We start from the raw sequence: 26,300 nt of genomic DNA, 5'->3' as shown, positions 1-26,300 counted from the left end.
AGTCTGGAATTGTGATGCCTCCAGCTTTGACTTTCTTTTTCAGGATTGCTTTGGCTATTTGGGGTCTTTTCTGGCTCCATATAAATTTTAGGATTGTTCTAGCTTTGTGAAGAATGCTGGTGTTATTTTGATAGGGATTGCATTGAATATATAGATTGCTTTGGGTAGTATCAATATTTTAATATTCTTCCAATCCAAGAGCATGGAATATTTTTCTGTGTGTGTGTGTGTGTGTGTGTGTGTGTGTGTGTGTGGTCTTCAATTTCTTTCATAAGCTTTGTATAGTTTTCATTGTATAGATTTTTCACCTCTTTGGTTAGGTTTATTCCTAGGTATTTTATGGTTGTTCACTTCTACTCTTTAACTGCTGATTTCTTTTTCCTGGGTGCTTAAAATGATTGTTTGTAAAACTTTTTTTAGGGAAATTTTAAACATCTACAAAAGTAGAGAGAATAGTATAATGAGCCCTCAAATGACCATCACTGTTTCAACACTTACTAATTTATGGCGTATCTAGTTCCATTTATAGGTAACTACCCATAACTCCTTCTGCCCTCCAGTTCTGAATTATTTTGAAGCGAATCCCAACTGTCATATCTGATTCTTAAATATTTCCATATGTGTCTCTAAAAGAGAGACATTATTTTTAAAAAGGTGACATCACACCTAAAAAAAATTCCTTTGTGTCATCAAATATCTATAGTCACTAAAAAGTTTTCTAGTTACATCTCTTTTTAAGGGTTGATTTATTTAAATCAAGTAAGATCATACTTTTCAGTTGGTTGATGTGTATCTTTTTTTTGCAATTTATTGAAGTGTGTTATTTATGCTATGTAGTTTACACTGCATCCTGTTTAATATGTTCTGTCCCCTTTATTTCTTACAAATTGGTAGTTAGATTTAGTTACTTGATCAGATTCAAGTTCATTTTCTTGGCAAGCATACTTAAAATGTGATAGGTACTTCCATCAGGAGGCACATTATGTCTGATTATCTCTCTTTTTGGTCCATTAATTTATTAGGGGCTATTAAATGGTGATATTTTGCTTCTATCATTGCTTCATATTAGCTAGAATACTTCTATATAGAAAAAGTTTACCATATCCACTATTTGGTTACCCTGAGGTATAGTTTATCTAGGAAAAGCAGGATAAATATTTGTTTCCTTTAATCATTTTTCAAACTGAGTTAATTGGCTAGTGTTTTCCAGAGGGGACTGTTTTTTGTTTTTGTTTTTTTCCCAAGTGTCACTTTAAACACATGAATTTAAACCTATTATATTTGAATCTACTGTAGTTCTCAATGATGTTTAATTTGTCCTTTGTCTAGTGACTGCTTCAAGTTAACTTCCAGAATCCTTTTGACAGGATCCAAGTAGTTTTTTTTTTTTTAATGTTTATTTTTGAGAGAGGCAGTGTGAGCAGGGGAGGGGCAGAAAGAGAGGGAGACACAGAATCTGAAGCAGGCTCCAGGTTGGCACCATTAGCACAGAGCCCGACTCAGGGCTTGAACCCATGTACCGTGAGATCATGACCTGAGCTGAAGTCAGAAGTTCAACCGATGAGCTACCCAGGCAACCCTCCCAGTAGTTTTTAATATCTCCCTTGCTTTTTGGTATGACAAGATGTTCTAGGCTTATCTTGTATTTTTCCTGCTCCAGACCTGTATTCCTGTTTCTTTAAGGAGTCTTGTTTCCTTTTAGTGGGAAATGGTATTAGAGATTTCACTTTGGGTTTTAGGACTCTTGTTTTTGTTTTTGTTTTGAATGACTACTGTTGTCAGTCATTATTCTAGACTTTTCCAGGGATCAGCACTAGGAAGGGGTGTGTGTGTATGTGTGTGTGTGTGTGTGTTAAAGGTAAACTTCATATTGATATTTCCAGTTCAAGTCTATAGCATTGTTATTTAACTTTATCACTCTTGTATCTGAATCTCCTGTCATTCGTACCAAAAAGTGCTGATTTCCAGTGACACCAACATAAGTATCTTTGCTTTATCACACAAGACCCACATAACTCAGCAGCAACACCAACATTACTATAAACAATATGATTACTGAAAACTGGTTGGTTTTGTTTTTAATTTGGCAGTTCTTTCAAGCCTTGCGTTGGGTTCTGTGCTGACAGCTCAGAGCCTGGAGCCTGTGGATTCCAGGTCTCCCTTTCTCTCTGCCCCTCCCCCTACATGCTATCTGTCTCTGTCTCTGTCTCTCTCTCTCAAAAATAAACATAGTATAAACAAGGTTTTAATGTAGCCTTTAAAACAAAAAACAAAAAAAAATGTTTAACTTCTATCCCTCCCTCATCACTCTGTTCCTTCCCTCCTTCGTAGGTAGTTTTTAAAAAAATGTTAATTTGTCATTAAGAAAAAAAAGGTAAATACATATGTGTATTCACACCTTCTCCCACCAGTCCTTCAGGTAATGATAGCATTCTGAATGTGCTTTTCTCTCTTTTTCTCATTTTATACCTTGTAAAGAAGTCCCTTCTAGCAGTGTCTAGGGGTCATCCTCATTTCTTTTTTTTTTTTTTTTTCCTTTTTATTTTAGAGAGGGAGTGTGAATGGGAGAGAGGGGCAGAAGGACAGAGGGACAGAGAGTGAGAATCTTAAGCGGGCGATATTTGTTAACTCCCTGAAGTGAAAGACGATGAGCACCTTTATAGTAATTAATTATCTTTTCCTCTTCTAGTGTTTTAGATATTTATATTATTTCGAATTCTTAGAATGGTTTTATTTTGACATAATTACTTAATCCTTTTTATTCCATTAACTTTCAATAATGTCTCTTAATTCCTTACTCTCTAAGGGAAGGATACCTTTTTTCTAGTTTCTTCTAAGCTATACTTTTATGTGGTTATTTTAGTTCTGATCCATGGCCAGAACCAAGTCTTTTATTTTTTTTCTTTATTTTTTTAAATCTTTATTTCTTTTTGAGAGAGAGAAACAGAGCATGAGTGGGGGAGGAGCAGAGAGAAAGGGAGACACAGAATCTGAAGCAGGCTTCAGGCTCTGAGCCATCAGCACAGAGCCTGACATGGGGCTCGAACCCACGAACCGTGAGATCATGACCTGAGCCAAAGTCAGAGCTTAACCAACTGAGCTACCCAGGTACCCCTCCAAGTCTTTTATTATATATCCTTAGGTTAAGCTTAAAAATTAAATGTTATTGGGGTACCAGGATGGCCCAATCAGTTAAGTGCCAAAGTCTTGATTTTGGCTCAGGTCACGATCTCACGGTTCATAGGTTCGATCCTTGCACTGGGCTCCGTGCTGATGGTGTGGAGCCTGCTTGGGATTCTGTCTCTTTTTCTCTCTGCTCGTCTCCTGCTTGCTCTCCGTCTCTCTCTCTCTCTCTCTCAAAATAAACATTATTTTAAAGCATTAAAAAAAATTAAATGTTATGAGTATTTAAATACTATTCAACATAGGCCGGGTAGGGTGCTGGAATAACCTTTTCTTTCTTCTTGGTGCATTACCATCCTGTTTGAGGGAGAATGTGCTTAACATCAGGGTCACAGAAACTTTTTTCCATATAATCCATCTAGAATAAAAAATTATGCTCTATATGCTAATACATACATTAGTGTTGCATTTATTTGCACAAAAAACACAGGGGGACACCTCCCCTGTATAGAGAGCAGCACAAGGTGTCATGTGAGTACTGCCATCCTCATGTTGGCAGACAGAAGCCTCTACTTTGCAGTCCTTGTGGGGGCTGGGGCACTTTTGGGAGCATGAGCCTTGGCTTTGATTTTGACCTTGTTGGTAGTCTCAGTCCAGCAGAGAGAGGCCGGCACCCTGGCAGTGTTGTAATAAGCTTGTTTCTTAAGCTTGGGGCCCATGCCTTTCAGAACTTTGAACTTGACAAAGGCCTTGATGGTCTTAGTTTTTTTTTTTTTTTTTTTTTAATTTTGTTTTAATGTTTGTTTATTTTTGAGAGAGAGAGTGTGTCTCTCTGCGGGGGAGGGGCAGAGAGAAGGAGACAGAGTCCACAGCAGGCTCCAGGCTCTGAGCTGTTAGCACAGAGCCCGAAGTAGGGCTTGAACCCATGAGCAGTGAGATCATGACCTGAGCTGAAGTCGGAGGCTCAACTGACTGAGCCACTCAGGTGCCCTGATGGTCTTAGTTTTATTTTATTGTTCTGCATCTTCATTAGATCCTTCGTGTGTTTTCTTGACAAAGTTTGAGGTTCTCAGGAACTTGACAAAGTGTATCTTTATGATTAGGGCTTCCTGATGCCGTTTCTGACCCATTTTGCAACTGATTATGTGTGGTGTGGTTCTTGGACTTGGCTGTGTCTGCATTGCTGCCCGCAGTCCAGAAAGTGCTTGAGACTGGAAAAGAACGAGCTATATCTGGATTTTGATTTTTTAAAATCATAAGTCTCTTCTTCCCCTTCTCCCTGAGTTTCTAGTCTTTTTTCTCATCTTGCATTATTTGCTTTATCACATCGTTAATTTTTTCAAACTTGAGATCATACTTGCAGTTTTATTAAGGCTCTTTTTTTTTTCCTTCTTGGTTTCTTCCCATCTTCCTGTTGTGATCTGTGCAAAGCTAGCTATTTTGTTGTAATCCTGGAATGTCCCTATTTCATTATTTCCTGGCCCCTGTGTTCTTTTAATTTATTTGCTGGGGTACATATTCAAGTTTTTTGTTTTGTTTTTTTAAATTTTGGAGAGAGCAGGGGATGGGTAGAGGGAAAGAATCTTTTTTAATGTTTATTTAAAAAAATTTTTTTTTATGTTTATTTCTGAGAGAGAGAGAGACAGAGAGAGAGACAGAGAGACAGAGAGACAGAGAGAGACAGGGCATGAGTCGGGGAGGGTTAGAGAGAGGGAGACACAGAATCTGAAACAGGCTTCAGTCTCTGAGCTGTCAACACAGAACCTGACATGGAGCTCAAACTTGTGAACTGTGAGATCATGACCTGAGCTGAAGTCAAACACTTAACTGACTGAGCCACCCAGTCACCCCTTAAATGTTTATTTTTTTATTTATTTATTTTTAAAAAAAAAATTTTTTTTTTTCAACGTTTATTTATTTTTGGGACAGAGAGAGACAGAGCATGAACGGGGGAGGGGCAGAGAGAGAGGGAGACACAGAATCGGAAACAGGCTCCAGGCTCTGAGCCATCAGCCCAGAGCCTGACGCGGGGCTCGAACTCACGGACCGTGAGATCGTGACCTGGCTGAAGTCAGACGCTCAACTGACTGCGCCACCCAGGCGCCCCAAATGTTTATTTTTGAGAGAGAAAGAGACAGCATGAGTGGGGACGGGGTAGAGAGAGAAGACACAGAATATGAAGCAGGCTCCAGGCTCTGAGCTGTCAGCACAGAGCCTGACATGGGGCTCAAACTTGTGAACTGTGAGATCATGACCTGAGCCGAAGTGGGCCGCTTAACCGACTGAGCCACCCAGGCACCCCTTAAATGTTTATTTTTGAGAGAAATAGAGACGGAGACAGAGACAAACAGCATGAGTGGGGAAGGGGCAGAGAGAGAGGGAGACACAGAATCCAAAGCAGGCTCCAGACTCTGAGCTGTCAGCACAGAGCTCGATGTGGGGTTTGAACTTGTGAACTGCGAGATCATGACCTGAGCTGAAGCTGGACACTTAACCAACTGAGCCACCCAGGCACTCCAAAAGAGAGAATCTTAAGCAGATTCCACGTTCCGCTTGGAGCCTGATGCGAGGCTAGATTCCACAACCTGGGATCATGACCTGAGCTGAAATCAAGAGTCTGATGCTCAACCAACTGAGCCACCCAGGAGCCCCTCAAGTTCTTGTAAGAGACAACCACACCAGTGGACTTGCAGGAAGGATGCATTTGAGTTTTTGCGTGTCTGAAAAATGTCTACTCTCTTACACCTGATCAGTAGTTTGTATGGTTGCTAGAGTTCTGGGCTGAAAAAATTGCCCACAGAACTTGAAGAAAGTTTCCCGCTTTCACCTGACTTCCTTTGACACTGCTTTGGAAGGGGAAGGGAGTACTTGCCCTCCTGTTGACTGTTAGGGTATATGTGTAGGTTCCCTGTTGAGGCTTTGTTAACACTCGGGGTAGGGAATTCCCTTTACCTAGGGAGTAGGTGGGAGTTCTGATTCCCCAAGAGGCTTCTGCTGACACCTCTCTGGCTGGGTAGAGTGGTGCCTTTTTGCTGCTCTCCCCATGGCCTCAGTGACTGCCATGGGTGAGCGGACGTCCAGGTTTTCCAGTTTCCACCGAAGCCACATCGAGGGGCTCCTCATTACTGCTGGGGATGATGAAAGTCCCAGCCCCCTACTTGACTTTCTTGGCAGTGGTGGGTGGATGGGATTCTTGATGACAGCCCCGCCAAGGTAGAAATTTGGTTTCTTCCCTGTTTGTCCTTCGCTGACCTGAGCGAAGGTGAGGCTGAACAGGTTTTTCTGGGGTGCTTGGCTGGTGTTTGGTGGTGGGTTTTTGTCTTTGTTTTTCTTTTCCTAAAAGGTTTCTGACTTGTTAGGCTGGCCCTTTGGCAGACTTTTGTTGGAGTTTTTTTGGTCTGCGTCAATTGGGATTTATGGGTTGCCAGCTTTAGTCATGAATGGAGGTTGAATTTTATCAAATGCTTTTTCTACATCTATTGAGATGATCATAGGATTTCTTTCCCATGTGTTAATGTAAGTGATGTTTATTTTCAAATGTTAAACTAACTCTGCATCCCTGGGACAAACCCATTTGGTCATGATGTATTATTCTTTTTATATATACTGCTGGATTCAATTTACTGATATTTATTTTATGGTCACATCTATATTCATAAGAGATTTTGGCTGTAATTTTCCTTTATTGTAATGGTCTTGTTAGTTTTTGGTATCAAGGTCATTCTGGCATCACAAAAAGGATAGGAAATATTTTAAAAAACTGTTACAGAAGTGGTGTGGTTTTAGTATAATAAGTTATTGGTGATTGTAGATTTTTGGATGAGCATTGAATTTAGGAAAATTAAACATTACTCATAAGCATTTCCTTAACCCCAGTGCTTATTTGTGTTTCCCTATAATATGAGGGGATAAGTAATCCCTTCTCCCACCCTCCTTATATACACATATTTATTTTACTTTTTTTGGCTGGATAATTCCATGTCAGGTGAAGGCCATCATTATGTTTCATCTGTTTGTATTTTGGTGCATGTCTCTTAAGAACACCTGTATTTTTCTATATAATGAGTGTACTTTTGTCACCATCAAGAAATTTCATACACCACAATATCCAATAAACAATCCAAGTTTACATCTTCCCATTTGTGCCAGTGATGTCTTTTGCAGCTGTTTGTTTTTGAACCTGGGTCCAGTTAGGGATCATATGTTGCATTTAGTTGTCATGTCTCTTATTCCCTTTTACTTAGAACAGTTCTGGGGTGCCTGGGTGGCTCAGTTGGTTGAGCGTCCAACTTTGGCTCAGGTCATGATCTCACCGTCCGTGAGTTCGAACCCTGCGTCGGGCTCTGTTCTGACAGCTCAGAGCCTGGAGCCTGTTTCAGATTCTGTGTCTCCCTCTCTCTCTCTGACCCTCCCCCGTTTATGCTCTGTCTCTCTCTGCCTCAAAAATGAATAAAACGTTAAAAAAAAAATTAAAAGAAGAACAGTTCTTCTGCCCTCCACCTTTTGCCTCTAAAACTGACTTAAAAGTTTTTTTTTTCTAAGTTTATTTATTTTGAGAGAGTGTGTGAGCAGGGGAGGGACAGAAAGAGAGGGAGAGAGAGAATCCCAAGCAGGCTCTGTGCTGCCAGCATGGAGCCAGATACGGGCTTGATCTCACAAAACCATGAGATCATAACCTGAGCTGAAATCAAGAGTTGGACACTTAGCCCCCCTAGGCATCCAGGCGCCCCTGAAGTTGACTTTTTAAAGCATCCAGACCAGTTGTTTTATAGAATGTCTCTGATTTAGAATTTGTGTCATTGTTTCCTCATGCTTAAGTTCATGTTTAAAAATTTTGGCAACAAAACAATAGGTAATATGTCTAATGCCATGCATTTTTTTTTTTTTTTAAAGTAGGCTTCACGTCCAACATGGGGCTCAAACTCACAACCCTGAGATCAAGACCTGGGCTGAGATCAAGAGTCGGGTGCTTAACCGACTGAGCTACTCACGTGCCCATAATGCATTTTTATTCTCTTTGGAGTTACTGTTACTCTTTTTTCTTCCATCCCCCCCCCCTTTTTTAAAGACTTTTATTTGTCATCTTTTTTATCCTCTTGTAGCTTTCTGTTCCTGTTTTGTAAAACTCATGGTTTTTTTTTTTTTCTGTTCTATTTAAGGATACCAGTTTCCTGAAACATATTTCTTAATCATTTTCAGAGATATATTCTTCTTCCAAGAGATGATGTTCCCTTTCCTCCATTTTTAAAAGGTCTTTTATTTTCCACATGGCCTTGAGCTAGGTGAGCCCTATCTAGATCTGCTGTTTGCCATAAGCGAGGTGAATGGGTTACTATGGGCACTGTTTTTTGTGCCCTGGGTGACTATCCGGTCCCCTTCTCAGATCTTGCAGCTGAAGAACTGGTTCATGTTTGCTGTTCCTATTGAATTCCTAGTGACTAGCAGGCATTTATGCCACTGAGGTAGAATTTTATTCCCTCACTGCCTGATACTCTCCTATTTTAACTAATGATATACAGAAAAACTACAGTTCCCAAAGTATACTCCTTTAGAGTTGTTCTTGTCTCTGTTCTCACCGTACTTTTTGTGTGCAATTATTATAACCAGTGTAACTCATTTTAAAAGTAATTCAAGAGATAATTGGCTCTACCTACCTATTAAAATGTGTGTGTGTGTGTGTGTGTGTGTGTGTGTGTGTGTGTACGATCCATGACTATAACCAGGATTGAAGGGCACGGTGAATAAAGGTAACCCATTATAATAGAAGAGCCGTAATGAGGACTGATATTTGGGTATTTCCTTTTGGTTTACATCACATTGTCTTCAAGAGTCCAGCTATCAGTGACAGTTGTCAAGAAGTAATATCAGAAGAGGAGAAAGTCTTCACAGCTAGATGGATGATGACTCAAAGGTTTGTCACTTGGGTGACCAAGAAAAAGGTGACAGAACTTGCTTTAAGAAGAGGGAAATTGAGATTTTTCTGGGTTTTGATTTTTTATTGGTTTGATTTGGGTTCTATGGAGTGTGAGGTTACTGTCCATGTGGAGCTCTCCAGTGACAGTTGTAATCTTGGACCTGAAGGTCACTGGAAAGGTGGGAGCTAAAGATAGAGTTTGCGAGTTGGCTACAGAGTGGTGAGCAGGAAGAACTAAAGACATTTCATGAATCCTTAGCAGGCAGATAGAGGGCCGGAGGAAGGGAAGGGTCAGTGAGACCTCTTACCTCCTAAATCCAAACATCAAGTCGTGTGTGTGTGTGTGTGTATACACACACACACACACACACACACATATACATACACATACACACATATATATATATATATATATATATATATATATATATATATATATATATATATATATGTACTTGCCTCCTTCTCTGTTGCTGTCCTCTTGGTCCTGGCCACCATCTCTCACCATAGTGGCTGTAATCCCTCCCGACTGGGTTGTTTACCACTCTTGCCTCTCTCCAGTCCTATCTCTGCAGTATCCACAGTGAGCCTTCCAGAGGGCAAATCTGATCCTGTCAACTCACTGATTAAAATCTTTTAGTTGTTCCCCACGCTTCCAGATTAAAGTCCACACACCTGACATGGCTTATGAGGCCCTTTGAGATCTTGACTCTGTTATTATACAAATAGCGACTAACATTTATTGAAGTCTTTTGAATGTTAGTATTTATTCTAAGTACTTGATATGTGTTATCTCCCTGAATCTTCACACTTAATCTTTCAATTTACTCTTAACAACCTGATGGAGAAGGTACTGCTATGATCCACATTTTGCAGATGAGACAGACACAGAGAGGTTTCCAGTTGCCTAAGGTGACAGAGCTGACCAGGGGCATCTACTGTATATTATGTAGTCCTTACCATAAATCTAGGAGGTAAGTACTGCTACCCTCTTTTACAAATGAAGTAATTCCAGTCAGAGGTGATGTTTGCCCAGATGGCACAGATTATGGGTGGTGGAATTGGGATTGAATCCCAGATCTGTGTGACCCTGAGCGTGTTTTCTCCTCCATTCTGTCTGACCCTGGCCTGATCTCTAGTACCCCTTATGTCCTACTTCTAAGCACACATGCATGTACCCTTGGTTCACTTCCAATCATTCTTCAGGTTTTAGCTCAGATAGAGCTCTGGAGAAACCTCTGAGCATCCCCTTTACCTTTCCTGCTGCACTTGGAGGAGCTTTGCCCGTCAGCCCTAGTTGTTACTGTTGTTGATTTTCCCCAGAGTGTACGAACTTCATGAAGTCAGGTACTGTGAGAGCCTTGGTCACTATTAAACTTTGAAGGACTTGCACAGTACATGGCACATAGTGAGTAGTCAGTTAATACAGATTGAAAAATTAATGTTTAATCAGCGTAGAAGTTTGGTGTTGACCAGGTTTCATCTTTAAAGAGTATATAATCAGTAGTCTTTTTGTATCTTTAACTCCCAACTATTTATGATTTTTCCAAGTAACTAATGATCCTCAAATCATGTGGTTTTTGGAAGATTCCCTTTGGGATTGTAAATATTTACTTTTTGGAGACTAATACTGTTATGCTTTATTCCTGGAGCAGAGAAAGTCCAGAAAGTGCTGATTTAACTGGAGGATGCAGCCTGGATGTGCCTCACTTGTGGTGACTACAGTATAAATTCATTTATTCTTATACTGATCATTGAAAGTTGTTTCTACTCTACTTGTAAGATGGTTATTCTCTTTGGTGCCAGAGGATGGGCATTCACAGCCTGGAATTAAAGAGGAAGAAATTTATAGAGTGTTCTGATGGCCTACTTCTTAATCTTTTCTCAGGCAAATTGGTCTCACCTTTCCCATCTTGGACTGACTTCCTCATTGGAAAAGTTTCACACTGCATAGGAAAGAACAATCTAGCAGGAATATGAGTTGCACATTATTAGCTCAGTGGTGCTCAAACGTGTTCAGGTGATCGAGTGCCTGAAAGTCATGGTATTGTGTGGAATACTCTGAAATATTTATACATTAAATGTCAAACTACATTTCCCCTCCCTAAATCTGATACTATTTTATATTCTATTTTAGAAGAGACAGGGAATAGCAGGTGAGAAAGGTTTAAGAAAAACTTATGGTAGGAAAACTTAAAATTAGATTACATTATTTTTCTCATGCAAATTGAGAAGAGGCCATTTTTGGCCTCTTAGTCTAGTTCCCAAACCTCCAGTGTTAGCTGAAGAACTATTAAATTCATTGAATATGGGGGAGAGAAGAGAGAACTAAAATAGAAGGTGACAATGTCAAGGTTTTCAATTTGGGAGCATCAAAACACCACTGACAGAAACTGGTGAGTCAGGAGGGAGAACTGGCAGTGAGGTCAAGAAGAATGACTTCGGTTGACGGTAAACTTATTGACAGGTCAACGAGAAAAATGCAACAGGCAGTTAGAAGGTAGCTTTAGCACCTATCACATAGTATGGCCTTCAGAAAAATACTGGATGGCACTGTTACCAGGAAGAGACTGTAGAGCTTTGGAAACTATTGGCACGGATGAGAAACATGAAGCTCTGAGCGTTGTTTTCAGACTGAATATAGCAAAGCACAGTTCAGGGTTTGAACCTAAGAGGAAAGAGGAGAGACCAAGATAAGCAGCGTAGCATGCTGTTGGGATCGCAGTGGAAATGGGAATCCAGAGAAGATGATTTGGTTTAACAGTGGGTTGTGGATGTCCTTTGAGAAAATGGTCTCAGGGTGGTGTTCCACTAATTCACTCCCGAAGGCAGAAATCTAGGAGTTGTCCTTGATTATCTCCCATATCATTTGTCCCTTCAGTACAGTGAGGGAGTGCTGTCAAATTCACCCTCCTAAGCAGGACACAAAAGTGAAACTATACAAGAGTAATGGATACGTTAGACTTTATCAAAATTAAAATCTTTTGCCCATCGAAAGACACTCTTCAGGGAAATGAAAAGACAAGCCATCAAGTTCTGAAAACTCTATTTGTAAACTCTTGCTACTCAATAAGGAAATCCAGTAAAGAAAAACGGGCAAAAGATTTGAACACTTTATCAAAGATGATCTACAGATGGCAAATAAGCTTATGAAAAGATGCTTAGCATCATCAGTCGTTAGGAACATGCAAATTAAAACTACCTTTGGAAGGCTCTGTACAACCAGAAGAGTGGCTAAAATTAAAAAGACTTACACTATGAAGGGTTAGTAAGGATGTGGAGCAGTTGGCATCCTCATGCGTTGCTGACAGACTCAGATGAGCCTTGGTCGTCAAAACCCACTTCATGGGGTCATTTTCCTGAGCTCCTCTCCTTCTCTTATCTCCCTGTTTCCCTGGGCCTCTCCGTTTGTTCTGCAGGTCAGAAAACTGGGGCTTTGTTTATCCTGTTCTGGGCACTTCCCACGACCACATCTGTAGTCCAGACCTAGCAGTGGGAGGACACAGAGGAAAAGAAAGTAATTGGGATTTGCCCCATTCTCTTAAGGTTGCACTACTGATTGGAGAGGAAGGTTCTTCACACACTGCTTTAGGTACCTGTTAATCCCCCTGCTTCTTTTCCACTCCTTGAGCCTGAACTAGAGTGCTTTTCCTGGAACTCTGTCTATGCTGTTGTCAACTCCAGTTTTTATGCTGCCTACATCCATGCTGAGTGATGCCAGAGGAAAGAAAGCGGTAAATGTATGGTTTATCACTGGGTTGGTGAAACTGAATTCTAGTTTTCTACCCCAATCCATATACTATTATTTCCCTTCTTGATTCCTCAGACAGGTGCTCCATGAATTTTGCCCTGGTTGTAGAGAGGTGTAGCTATGAGAGACCAGGTAGAGTATGCCTACTATATTTTTACTTGGAACCAGAACTTCTACATTTCTTTTTATCTTGCTCTGCATTGATTGGACTTCTTGAATGTGTATCTGTTGTCAGTTTTGGAACATTGTCAGCTTTTTTTCAGACCGAGAACTAAGTGAAGATGGGAACCCAAAAAAGGTAAATAGAGCATTAAAACCAGTTTGGGTTATACCCCATTTTCTTTACCTCTTCTGGAGTATTAGTCTCATAATTTCTGTGTCTACCTTTGTCTTTTACTTTAATAATTTCTGTCTCTGAACACTGTTCTAAGTAATTTCTGTAAGTTCTTGAACTCATTTTGGTTGTATCTCTAATTCATGTTGGTTGTGACCTTTCTGCTCTTAACCAACCATAGAGTTATTCTTATTTTGAGAAATGCTTTGTTCTTCTTCAGTTTTGCTTGGTCATGTCATAGTTTATTACTCTTTACTAATTTTCAATCCTTTTTTTTCCCTTTAAGCTTATTGAACATTTATTCCATATCCTGTCTTTTATAATTGTAATATCTGAAATCTTCAAAAGTCGGATTCTGCCATCTTTTATTTCTGAGGTTCTTGTTTATGGGCTTTGTTTCCCTGAGGATTCTAATTTTTGCCCACAAACACGTATTTCTTAGAGCTGTGTATGTGTGTGTATTTGTGTGTGTGTGTGTGTGTGTGTGTGTGTGTGTGTGTGTGTGTGTGTGTGTAGGCCAAGGTTGAAGTGAATTTTTCCAGAGAAGATTTACATACTTTTTGTTAGTGTTCTGCAGCCACTTTCAGTTTGTGACCACTTCAACTTGAATTCCTGGGCTGAGGTTTTTGACCATTCAGTAGCAGCCCCTTGTGAGGGCCAGCTTGTGGTTGAACTTGCAGGAAGATTGCCAAGTTTTGAGAGTAGTGGTTTTCATTATAGTTCTTGATGTGTATGTGTGTGGATGGGTTTCTATCTTGACCACCTTTGTAGTCCAAGTTTAAATTATGAGGTGGGGAGCATATGTTATTCTTTCTGCCTCAGGCTGGATGTTACTTTTGTCTTGTATTCCTTGAGCCCCTTTTAAATGGGAGAATGAATTTTGCATTGAACTATGCAAATGCCTTCAAGGGGAAAGCTAGTTTTTGTGTTTTGCTTACCCTGTTGGGTTTCTCTCGGCACTTAGTTCTTCTTCATCTGAATCTTCCTGATTTTCTTCCAGGCTCATTAATGTATTTATTGGAGAAGATAAAAACATCCATTATTTGTAATTATTTTCAGTAGAGGATCAGAAAGTTACTTAGCTTGTCATATTGCCAGAAACAGAATTCACAGCTGCAATTTTTCCAAGTTTCAGCCTGATTTAGTTACTATCCTTCAAACTTTACAGGAACACTTGTGCCTCAGTACTTTGATCAGGCTGTTTCCCCTGCTTAAAATCTCCTGTTTTCCCCACCTAGCCAAATCCTGTTCACTATCCAGTGTTCACTTCAAGTTCTACCTCTTCAGGAGAAGCATCACAGAATGCCCTAGCTCAGTACTTCCCAACTGTTTGGAATGCTTGTACCAATAAAATCTCAAAAACAAGTTTTGTGGAACCACATGGAAATGATTATCTCCCATCATTATTTTTGAAAAGAAATGACATTTTTACAGCAAAGAGCAGGAAGAACATGTCAGATTAAGGACGGTTTTAAAAATTGAATTAAACACTTTTATATGGAGACCACACTGCAAAGTCCCTGCTCTCCCCCTCATTTTGCTTCTGACTGTAAATAGCCTCATTGCAGACTGTCCACAGGTAATTGGACCCATTGCCTTCAGCCAGGATGAGGTCTTCAACTTGCAAGCCCACAGCATTTTATTACCAATTATGTGGCATACATGTAGTCATGTATTTTCTCATGGCAGTTCATGTTTGACTGTTTACATTTTGTTAAAAAAAATTTTTTTAATGTTTAATGTTTTTGAGAGAGAGTTGGAGCATAAGCAGGGGAGGGGCAGAGAGAGAGGGAGACACAGAATCTGAAGCGGGTTCCACGCCCTGAGCTGTCAGCACAGAGCCCAACACGGGGCTTGAATTCACGAACCGCGAGATCATGACCTGAGCCGAAGTCGGACACCTGAGCCACCAGGCACCCCATACCTTTACATTTTACTATATTTTATCTCCTTGACTGGGTTGTAAGCTCCTTAAGAGCCATTATATGTATGTATTTAGATTATTCATAAATATGTGTTGAATGAGTTAAATTTAGATACCTCTGATGATAGTTGAAACCTAGAAATATTTATAGAGCACACATTTGAGTATATCACAGCTTTGAATGTTGTTTATTTCTTGAGGAAAAAGAAGTTCTAATATGAATCATGAGTCTCTTACTCATCTCCCTTCTCCTCAGGGAAATTCATTCAATTAACAAACTTACTGAGTGCTTGTTAAAAGCCAGGCCTTTTGTTAGAGGCTGAGAATACAAAGATGAAGTGAAACAAGGTTCCACTCTAGTGGGTAATATGTACATAAAAGTAGAAAGCATGGAATACCACCTGGGAAGCCTTTTAATAGAGCTTTGAAACCGGTCTTGTGACAATGTGGAGAGAGCAACTGAGTTTTGTAAGGGAGTCAGAGAAGCCTCCAGAGAGGAGGAGAAGGCATTTGTTCATTTATTCATTGATTCAGCAAATAATCTCAAGTCCCTATTATTTGCCAAGCACTGTTCTAGATGCGTCTCGAATAAACAGGGTGTTTGGAGGTAGAGGACATTTTAGGAAGGAAAATTGTGATCAAGAACATACCCTTTGAAGGAACAACAGACCTGGGTCTGAGTTCATACACTGCTACTTACTAGATATTTGTCCTTGGGGCAAGTTATTTAATTTCTACAAGGCATTTATTTATGTATGTACGTATGTATGTATGTACGTGTGTATGAGAAAGAGCTTGAGCAGGGGAGGGGGAGAGGGAGAGGGAGAGGGAGAATCCCAGGCCCATGCCCAGTGCAGAGCCCAACTCAGGGCTTGATCTCCTGGCTGTGAGATCATCACCTGAGCTGAAATCTCAAGTCAGATGCTTAACTGACTGAGCCACACAGGCGCCCCATCTACAAGACTGGTTTGTAAAATCCACAGACACTCCCTACATCACAGGATCGTCATGTGGATAAAATGAGGTGTGGTATATAAAATACTTAGCACAGTTCCCTGCCCTTCTGAAACAGCTCAATAAAAAGCAAGTGTACATACAAGGCATGGGCGATTGAGGCCTGATGAGAAGCTGAATGTGACTGTAACATGGGAGGTGTGTGTGTGTGTGTGTGTGTGTGTGTGTGTGTGTGTTGGTAGTGAGTAGTGGCAGAAGCTGAAGGGTCTGGCTGGGGCTCAATTGGAAACAACCTTGCTTGTCATGTTAATTAGTATCTTTATTATTAAAAAAATTTTTTTTTAAATGTTTATTTTTGAGAGAGAGAGAGAGAAATAGAGAGAGAGAGAGATACAGAGTGCAAGCTGGGGAGGGGCAGAGCGAGAGGGAGGCCCAGAATCCCAAGCAGGCTCCAGGCTCTGAGCTGTCAGTACAGAGTCCGACTGAGGCTGGAAGTCAGGAACCGTGAGATCATGACCTGAGCTGAAGTCGACTGCTTAACTGACTGAGCCTCTCAGGCACCCTTCTTTTTTTTTTTTTTTTTTTTTAAGTTTATTTATTTTGAGAGCGAAAGAGAACAGGCATACAAGTTGGGGAGGAGCCAAGAAAGAGGGAGAGAGAGAATGCCAAACAGGTTGCACACTGTCAGCACATAGCCTGATGTGGGGCTCCATCCCACGAACTGTGAGATCATGACCTGAGCTGAAATAGAGTCAGATGTTTAACCGACTGAGCCAGCCAGGTGTCCCAGTATCTTTATTTTGAATGCATTTGGGAGTCTTGGAGATTTATGTTTTTGTCTTTATTGACTAAACCGTGTTGTGACATGTAGAGCTTAGCACAGTAGTTAGGAGCATGGACTCTGAAGCCAAAATGCCTGGGTTCTGGGTCCCAGCTTCCTCATTTCCTAATTGTGTGACTTCAGACAGGTACTTGAACCTATCTGTACCTTAGTTTCTTCACTGGTAAACTGGATTGTAAATTAACCTATCTTACATGTTTGTTTGCATATATGCTTTTTGAGCTACCTTTTTTTTTTTAAAGGTGTCAGAAGAAATATTTAAAATTTAGAATAAAAAGCAGTAAAAGTAGATCTATATGATGGGTCTCTTCCCTTCCCCCTAAGGCCTCTGAGACATGTCTGCCCTACACTGAAAACCACTGCCCTAGAAAAGTGACCATCTTTCACTTGTTCGTTGAATTGATATTCAGGACAAATAACTTATGAAAGTTGGGAAGTTAGCATTTGTATTAATCTAAATATTTTGATAAAAAATCATGAGCCTTCATATTAATTAAAACATAACTTTGTATTTTACCAAAAAAAGATTTTGCAAAATCTTTTTTTTTTTAATTTATTTATTTTGAGAGAGGGGGAGAGAGCACGAGCAGGGGAGGGACAGAAAGGGAGAGAGAGAATCCCAAGTAGGCTCCACACTGCTGGCAAAGAGCCCCGTGCAGGGCTCAAACCCATGAACCTGAGATCATGATATGAACCAAAGTCGGATGCAAATCTTTTTGACTTAGAATGCTAGAGCTACAAGATGTCAGAACTAGAAAAGATCTTAGTGATCTGTTTATAGATAGGGAAATTGGATTCTACAGAGGGAGGTCTTTAAAGCTGTGCTATAGCCAGTCCCCATGTGCTCATGTTTTAGACCTTTTGGCCCAGTGTTGTCTCATTTCTTGCCCAGAGTGGCATAGCCAGTTCATTGCCGGAAGCAGGGCAAGCAGACAGTTTTCACCATTCTAGGAGTCCTGCTGCTTCTACCTCTTGCTGTTTTGCAGTATGTATTCTTGGCTTTAATGTTGACTTTGCTCTGAAAGTTTACTCGGTGAATCTATGGGTTGTTTTCTGTTCTCCTGATTGATCTTAGAGCTCTCGGAGAGTACCTAAGGATTGGGACTTGGGCTGATTAGGTATTCCAAGATGCCTTTCCTATATTGTTAAGTTTTAATAGCTGTGATTAATAACCGTCTATCCATAAATCTAGGATGTAGGTAAACTATGAAAAATAAAGATGTTCTAAATTAAAAGTGGGTATTATTATTTACCTGGGTGAGTAAGCAGACCCACCATAGCTGAAAATCATAAGGAAAATTAAAGTTGTTTTCCTCTCTGTTAATAGTCTTTATATTAAGGAAATGGCAGACCCTTGAATGGGTGTCCATGACTAGTCACACAGAGCCTGCACGCTCCTGAACATTCACTCGGGAACTAAGGTTCTGCAATTAGGCTCTCAAAACATTCTGACAGTGTTTAGGCTTTTCTAGTCTCTCAGGGACCATACAGACTCTTGTGTTGGATTTTCTGTCTTTCTTAGTCTTTCATTTTTAAGCACTGTTATTTAAGTGGGTCCTAAACCTGGCTGGCTATGCACCAGAATCACCTGAGGAACTTAAAAATTTGGGGCGGGGGGGAGGGCCACTGTAGATCCTCTGAACCAGAACCTCTGGGACACCTGGGAATCTGTATTTTCAAAAAGTTTCCTCAGGTGATTTTCTTCAAACAGTTCACTGACCGAAGTTCTAGAACAGTTGTATAACTGACATCAGCTCTGAGGTTTCATTCTGGATTCTTAGGAGAGAGAATCTGACTCAACTTATTCTCAATCCTTGTCCATGTATTTTTTCTAATTGAATAGTCCTATATTTTGCTTCTTAGTGATGGATGAATTTATAGCAGTTTTCAAGCTATATTCCCATAGAACTTTGGTTTTCCATGAGTTGCTGTTAAAATTGAATGATGCTGGATATTTTTCCCCAGGTCTGTCTCTTTCCGCCCCCCCCCCCCATAAATGGACAGAATATTTCCATTTAAAGTAAAAATTTCTGTTGTTGGACAGAAACTCTTAATTTTTATATAATCAAACCTCTTCATTTTTCACATATGGTTCTTTTTAAAAAAGTTTATTTTCATTATTAGTAATCTATACATATCACGTGGAGCTTGAACTCACGACCCCAATATCAAGAGTCATGTGCTCTTCTGACTGAGCCAGCCAGGTGCCCACTGGTTTGTGCTTTTGAAGTCTCCTATCCTTTGCTATCCAGATCTGTGGTTTGGGCTTTGAACACTATCAGAGAAGGAGTTCAAAGAGAAGGAGATTAGATGGAAATGGAAGAGTTGTAGATGGAAGAGAGAGAATAAAATTATCTTGATTTCAGTTCCAAATTCCTTTCTACATAGATGGTCCTGTTGTCTGCGTGACAACATGACCTTTTTAGTCCATATGCCTTTAATTTTTCTTGCCTTATTTCCCTGGCTGGACTGTCTAGGACAATGGTGAAGTGGTGTTGGTGGACATCCTTGGCTTGTTTCCAATCCTGGAAGGAAGGTATTCAGTATTTTACCATCAAGTATAAGGTTAACTGTAGGTTTTTCATAGAGGTTCTTTATTAGGTTGAGGAAGATCTCCTCTATCCCTAGTTTTCTGAATTTTTTTTTATCATGAATGTGTATTAAATTTTTTTTTTTAATTTTTTTTTCAACATTTATTTATTTTTGGGACAGAGAGAGACAGAGCGTGAACAGGGGAGGGGCAGAGAGAGAGAGGGAGACACAGAATCGGAAACAGGCTCCAGGCTCTGAGCCATCAGCCCAGAGCCCAACGCGGGGCTCGAACTCACGGACCGCGAGATCGTGACCTGGCTGAAGTCGGATGCTTAACCGACTGCGCCACCCAGGCGCCCCGAATGTGTATTAAATTTTATGAAATGCTTTTTGTGGATTGATTGATAGAATTGTGATTTTTCTTCTTTAGCCTATTAAGATGGGATAGACTGTATTGACTGATTTATCGATATTGAGCCAGCCTTACATCGTTGGAATAAACTCCACTTGGTCATGGTGTATCTTGTTGAATTCTATTTGCTATTTGCTACTATTTTGGTAAGGAGTTTTTTTGTCTGTATTTGGGAAGGATATTGACCTATTGTGTGTATGTGTGGAAGTTATATTTTTGGTAGTGTCTTTGTCTGGTTTTGGTATTAGAATAATACTGGCTTTATAAAATGAGTTGAAATGATTCCTCTTCTGTCTTCTGGAAGATACTGTAAAGAATTGTTTGTTTGTTTTTACATTGAAGTATCTCTATGTACAGTGAGTTATTAAGGTAGGTATCTTGGGTGTCTGCAGTTAAGGTATCTGGGGTATCTGTAGTAAGGGAGGCATCTTGGAAGACCCATTCAGGCAGTTCATTTAACCCAACTTAATGAAGCTTATATCCTTCGTGTACTGACGGAAACACTGGCAGCACACAATGAGGCCCTATTTCCGGATCAGACTGTGCCAATTTGAGTAGATGCGGCAAGGATGAGAACCCTCGCCAGATTTCCTCGGATGGCTCCAGGAGAGCTGCTGGTGACGTCTTGCTCTCTTGGGTGCATCGAGGCAAAAGGTAGAATTGGTATTCTTTAAATGTTGGGTAGATTTCTCCAGTGAAACCATCTGCATCTATTGAGATGATCATTTGACTTTTTTTATATAGTTCTTGTAGTACCATTTCTGATGCTCTTTATTTCTTGGTATAGATCCATATTTCCATCTGGCATCATTTGTTTCTGCTTGAAGGACTTCTAACATTTCTTGTAGTGTAGGTCTGCTGCTGATGAATTCTTTCAGCATTTGTGATGTCTGAAAAATCTTTATTTTGCCTTCACTTTTGAAATATTCTCTGGGAATAGAATTTGAGGTTGTCAATTTCTTTCTTTCTGTACTTAAAAGATGTTGCTCTACTGTTCACTCATTTGCCTTGCTTCTGACAAGAAATCTGTCATTCTAATCTTTGTTCTTGTGAATGTAACATGTGTTTTTTGTTCTACTTTTAAGATTTTCTCTTTATTACTGATTTTGAACAATTTGATTATGATGTGCCTTAGATTTCTTCCTGTTTCTTGTGCTTGAGGTTTGTTGAGCTTTTCGGATTTGTGCTTTTATAGTTTTCATCAAATTTAGAAAGTTCTTGGTCATTATTTACTTAAAATAGGTTTTCTGCCTCTTCTCCACCTTTGGGGATTCCAATTACTGATATATTAGGCTGTGTGATGTTGTTCCATAGGTCAGTGATGCTTTGGGTTTGTCAGTTTGTTCCCCATTCCCCTTGTGTGTTTCATCTTGGGTATATTCTAAAGATCTTCAAGTTCACTAATCTTTTCCTTTGCAGTGTTTACTCTGCAGTTAATCTCATTCGGTGGATTTTTCATTGTAGTTTTTATCTCTAGAAATTCAGTTGGGTCTTTTTTGAATCTCCTGTGTCTCTTAATTTTGTGAACACTTGGAATACAGTTAGAACAATGGTTTGAATGTCCTGTCTTCTGATTCTAACATCTCTGTCAGTTCTAGGATGTCTTCAGTTGATTTTTCTCCTTGTTATGGGTCATATTTTCCTGATTCTATGCATGTCTGGTAATTTTTTATTGACTGCCAGCCATTGTGTATTTAATTTTGTCGGGTGTGGGGTATTTTTGTATTTTTCTGAATAATCTTGGCCTTAAGGCAGTGATTGGAGGCAATTGAAGGGTCTTCTCATTTGTTTTGCATCTCTCAAGGGATTGCTGTGCTTTGCTGCCTGATATCTTGAAAAACATTGTTTCATATGTTACGTTAGTTGAGTTTGAAAGAGTTTGATCCTTCTGGGTCTTGCCTTTAAGATTTGCTAGGTGGGGGGCGCCTGGGTGGCGCAGTTGGTTAAGCGTCCGACTTCAGCCAGGTCACGATCTCGCGGTCCGGGAGTTCGAGCCCCGCATCGGGCTCTGGGCTGATGGCTCAGAGCCTGGAGCCTGTTTCTGATTCTGTGTCCCCCTCTCTCTCTGCCCCTCCCCCGTTCATGCTCTGTCTCTCTCTGTCCCAAAAAATAAATAAACGTTGAAAAAGATTTGCTAGGTGGGACTGAAGCAATAATCAACCTACGGCCAATTATTCCCCATTCCTAAGGTAATACCCTTTTCTATCCAATGCACTATGAATTGTGAGTTTTTCCGCCTTGGCTTGGTTTTTTAAGTTTTTTATTTGGTTTTAAACAACCAAAATCTTAACAGAAAGTTGGTAATACAATGTGTAGAACTTAAAAAAAAAAAACCCAAATCAAAACAATTTTAAGTGAGGTGATGATCTGATGCCCCCTGAAAAATTCAGTGGGCTTTTCCTACAAATAAGGACATTCTCCTATGAAACCACAATCTAAACCTCAAAATCAGGAAATTAACATCAATGCATTACAACTCTAATCCTTAGACCCCATCCACATTTCAGTAATTCCAATAACATTTTTTTTTATTATAGCAAAAAAAAAAAAAATTCAGGTCAGAATCACACATTGCATTTAGTTGTCATGTCTCTTTGGTTTCCATCAGTCTGGAAGAACTCTTAGTCTTTTCTTGATTTTCATGACTTTGATACTTTTAAAGATTACACGCCAAATATTTTTTAGAAGATCCCTCAGTTTGAATTTGATTGTCTGAGGTTTCTTAAGATTAGATGCTGGTCAAGCATCTTTGGCAGGAATATCATGGAAACGATGCTAGTTTTCCCATTGCTTTCTAACAGGTTGTCTCATTACTTAAGTTGATCACTTTAACGAGTTAATTAAGGTAGGTTTTGCTGAACTTCTACACTGAAAAGGTACTGTTTTCCCTCTTGCAATTAGTATTTTGTGGGAAGGTACTTTGAAACTATGTAAGTGTTTTGTTTCTCATTCAGTTTTCAACTTATTCACTTATGTCAATGTGGACTCATTTTCCTATTTTATTTGATGGGTTAATCTGTTAATGTCATTATTGAACTTGATGCTCAAATGACCCCAGATCGGGCTGGCGGGAACCTTTTCAAGCTTGTCTTTTTGACAGTTCCCATCATTCTTTGAGCACTTCTTTGCTTTCTGACACAATAAGATGTTCCAAACTTATCTTGTACTTTCTCTGCCCCAGCCCTGGAATCGGCTATTTCCCCAAGGAGTTCTGGTTCCTTTTAGAGAAGAATTGTATTTAGAACTTAATGTCTGGGTACTAGGTATATTCATTGCTATTGGGTGTTGCTGCTTCCAGACTGAGCCAGGAAATATGTGTATGTTCAAAAGTCACATTACAGGGGCTTTTGGATGGCTCAGTTGGTTAAACATCCTACTTCAGCTCAGGTAATGATCTCACTGTTCGTGAGTTGAGCCCCGCATTGGGCTCCGTGCGGACAGCCCGGAGCCTGGAGCCTGCTTCAGATTCTGTGTCTCTTTCTCTCTCTCTGCCCCTCCCCTGCTCTCGTTCTGTCTCTCTCAAAAATAAACATTAAAAGAAACTTCCGTTATAAAAAAAAAGATTACATTTACATTTTATTTCCTTATGGATATATTTATTGAAAACTTTGAGTTCACAGTGATACTTCCAATTCAAACCTAACTCTACAGAATTCTGGTTTCTTGTTAACTTCGCTTGTAAGAAAGCAGGCCCTCCTTACTGGTCTTGGGCTCCAATTAGGCACATTGCCCGTTCACCCCTACCCCATGTGGATGCTCTCCTCTTTCACCTTGTTTTCCTGGGATCACAGCACCTACTCTGGTGGTTTGAAATGCCACTGCCGTCCCTGCTGCCCTGTGGGTACCTTGCTTGGACTCTGATGCTCCATCATGCTGAGCAAGCCTGACCCAGCCCCACATGGCCAACCTCTTTATACCTACCCAGGCTTCCACACCCCACTCTAGGGTGCCCTTGTGCTTGGACATGCTCCTCACCCTCTTGGGTTCTGACACCCATGTACCTCTGTGCAGCACACTCTTCACTCCACTTATGTTTCAATATCCTTGGCCCGGCTGCCCCTGTGTGTGAACACACTTCTCCCTCCACTCAAGTTCTGGCTCCCCCTGAGGGAATGTCTTCCTTATCCACTTGGGTTTTGCATTGTATTGCGAGGCCATCCCTTAGGATGGATGTCCTCCTACCCTGCTCATGTTCTGACATGCCTTGTCAGGGTCTTTGAGGGACATTTTCCTCACCGTGTTCAGGTTCTGACACCCCACACTGGGCCATTGTCCACATGGACATCTACCTTGCTTTGCCTATGTAATAACCTTAGCACTAAACTGTTCAGAAAGAGCAGAGGAAACATTAGGGAAAGGGAGGCTTTTAAGTATTTTTTAAGAACAAAAGTTTATCAGTTGTGAAATAGATATGATCTTTGCACATGTTATAAATATGGTTGAAGACTATTTCACACTGCAGCTCAGCACGGCAGAGAATTTCTTAAAACTGTATGGAGTATTGTACATGGCTGAGGGGTGTGCAGGCACTGTTTTTTTTGAATCCAGCTAAATTTCTTCCATTTGCTTGCTTTGCTCATAGTGGCATGAGAATCTTTCCATAGACATATATGGAAAAGTGAAACTTTGAAAGTCCTCGCACAGCAGGATCTGTGTATCTTTATTAATCTGATCCTGAGAGCATTATTAGAAATGAAAAGTTAAGTGTAAAATCTTGAAACGACTTGTTTGTATAATTACACAACTAAGTTAATCATTTTCTAACAAGTCTCAACAATGACTGCATTCTTCTATGGAGGTGTTAACTTGTTACGGGTTAGAAAGCACCCTTTGATACAGCATTTTCGGCCTGGAAAACGGCTTTAATTTCAGAGTTCACTGAAACAAATGGAGACTTGTTGGAAATATTAACACTACTCTTTTGCTTGTTTGTCTGGCTTAAAGGAATCAATGTTCAGTAGGTGATGTTTGCTAGCATGTTCTGAAGCGTATACAGTTTCTCTTGACTATGTTGTCAACTTGAAGACAGTTCAACTGGTATGAATTTTGAAATATACCTTAGCCTCCTCAGCATATAAGTCTGTAACTAAAGAAACAGTGTGGTAAAGTCAGATCATTAGACTAGGTTGCTATTTTGCTTGATAGATAGTAGCTATCTAGTGTGTGAAGATTTGATGCTGTGAAATGGGCGAGGGGGTCCTAACACTGTGTTGCAGTTTGTAGCTCAAAGTAACACTTGAAGGGATGAGGGCCTAGCATTATAGCATGGTTACCATATGCGGGGAAGATTCATTTTGTGAGGAGTTAGTGTTATATTTTTCTCCTGATCTCATAATACGTTGTAATTGAAGAAAAGTAGATCCTAATTGAAAGCTGATGATCCAGCAGGGTGATCAATAGCATGATGCTCTAAAACAACAACAACAAAAAAACCCATTAAGCTTTCCTGCTGCCTGAATATTGTCAAAGCCTTTGTCTGTTTCATGACTTCAAGCTGAGTGTACTTAATCATTTTGAGAACATGGCCCTGAGCACTGAGCATGGCCCTTCCAGTGAATCACTGAGAATTGTGTTCAGAAGAGTGGTATTGAATAGAAATGCTCTCTTGGCTTACTTTCAGGCTTCATTCTCCCAGAAGCAAGAACTGAACAGACCTCCCTTCTTTCAAACACATTTTAGCTGTTTGTGTGTCATTTTTCTGTATTTAAGAGCCAAGGCTGTTGTCAGCAGGTGTGACTTATTGATACCTTTGACTCCAAAGAAAAATCTCTCTAAAGAGTAACAGTCGTGTGTAAGCAGTGTGTTCAGTAAGTTACCTCTTGTCAGAGAAAGAAACAATTATTGGGAGTTGGAAACCACATGTCAGGTGTTGGAGGAAGACTCATTCGTCAAACACTTACTATGCCAGGTGTCAGACTCAGGTTATGAGATGACAGTCGGTGCCCTCATGGAGCTGCCAGTCTAGTGGGGAAGATGGATATTTAATTAGAGGTACATGGGTGGTTCTCTACTGGTTGCCCATTAGAATAAGTTGGGGGAGCTTTAGACAAATACTGATGCCTGGAGATTCTGATTTAATTGTTCTGGGGTGTGGCCTGGGCATTAGGACTTCTAAAAGCTCCTCGTGTGGGGCTCCTGGAAGCATCCAACTCTTGATCTTGGCTCAGGTCATGATCTCACGGTTTTTGAGTTTGAGTCCCACCTTGGGCTCTGTGTTGATGGCGTGGAGCCTGCTTGGGATTCTGCCCCTTACCTGCTTGTGTGCATGCGCACGCGCGCGCGCTCTCTCAAAATAATCTTTGAAAAAAAGCCCCTCGGGTAATTGTAATTGCATCAGAGTGGAATGTGGTAAGGACAGCAAGAGTGGGGGAAGCACAGGGAGCCCTGGGAAGGTAGAGGAGGGGCTCTTGACCCAGTCTGGGTTATGGGTATGGGGCATTGAGGAAGGCTTCCCAGAAAAGAGGAAGTGCTGAGCCGAGGCTCGATGAGTGCATTTGTCAAGGGCAAAAGACCGG

The 26,300-nt window shown here is 40.4% G+C and overlaps 1 protein-coding gene across 8 annotated transcripts in view; it reads left to right on the top strand.

Moving 5' to 3' along the window:
• DENND1A (DENN domain containing 1A) overlaps positions 1-26,300 on the top strand; it is a 510,341-nt gene that overhangs the window by 10,583 nt on the left and 473,458 nt on the right. For 2 of the 8 annotated variants that reach the window (XM_045043642.1, XM_045043643.1), the window contains exon 1: positions 9,523-10,752. The exons of 1 other annotated variant lie outside the window; for it this stretch is intronic. In XM_045043642.1, the coding sequence (XP_044899577.1) occupies positions 10,595-10,752 (158 nt within the window). In that variant the 5' untranslated portion in view covers positions 9,523-10,594. Of the gene's footprint in view, positions 1-9,520; positions 10,753-26,300 lie in introns of those variants that run through there. 5 more of the 8 variants (XM_045043639.1, XM_045043651.1, XM_045043644.1 and 2 more) reach the window with 5 other exon arrangements.

The sequence above is a fragment of the Felis catus genome, chromosome D4 (genome assembly GCF_018350175.1).
Source record: "Felis catus isolate Fca126 chromosome D4, F.catus_Fca126_mat1.0, whole genome shotgun sequence".
In the NCBI taxonomy this organism is placed as follows: Eukaryota; Metazoa; Chordata; class Mammalia; order Carnivora; family Felidae; genus Felis; species Felis catus.
The sequence above is the reverse complement of the archived record's forward strand: the minus strand, read 5'-3'. Positions and strand labels throughout refer to the sequence as shown.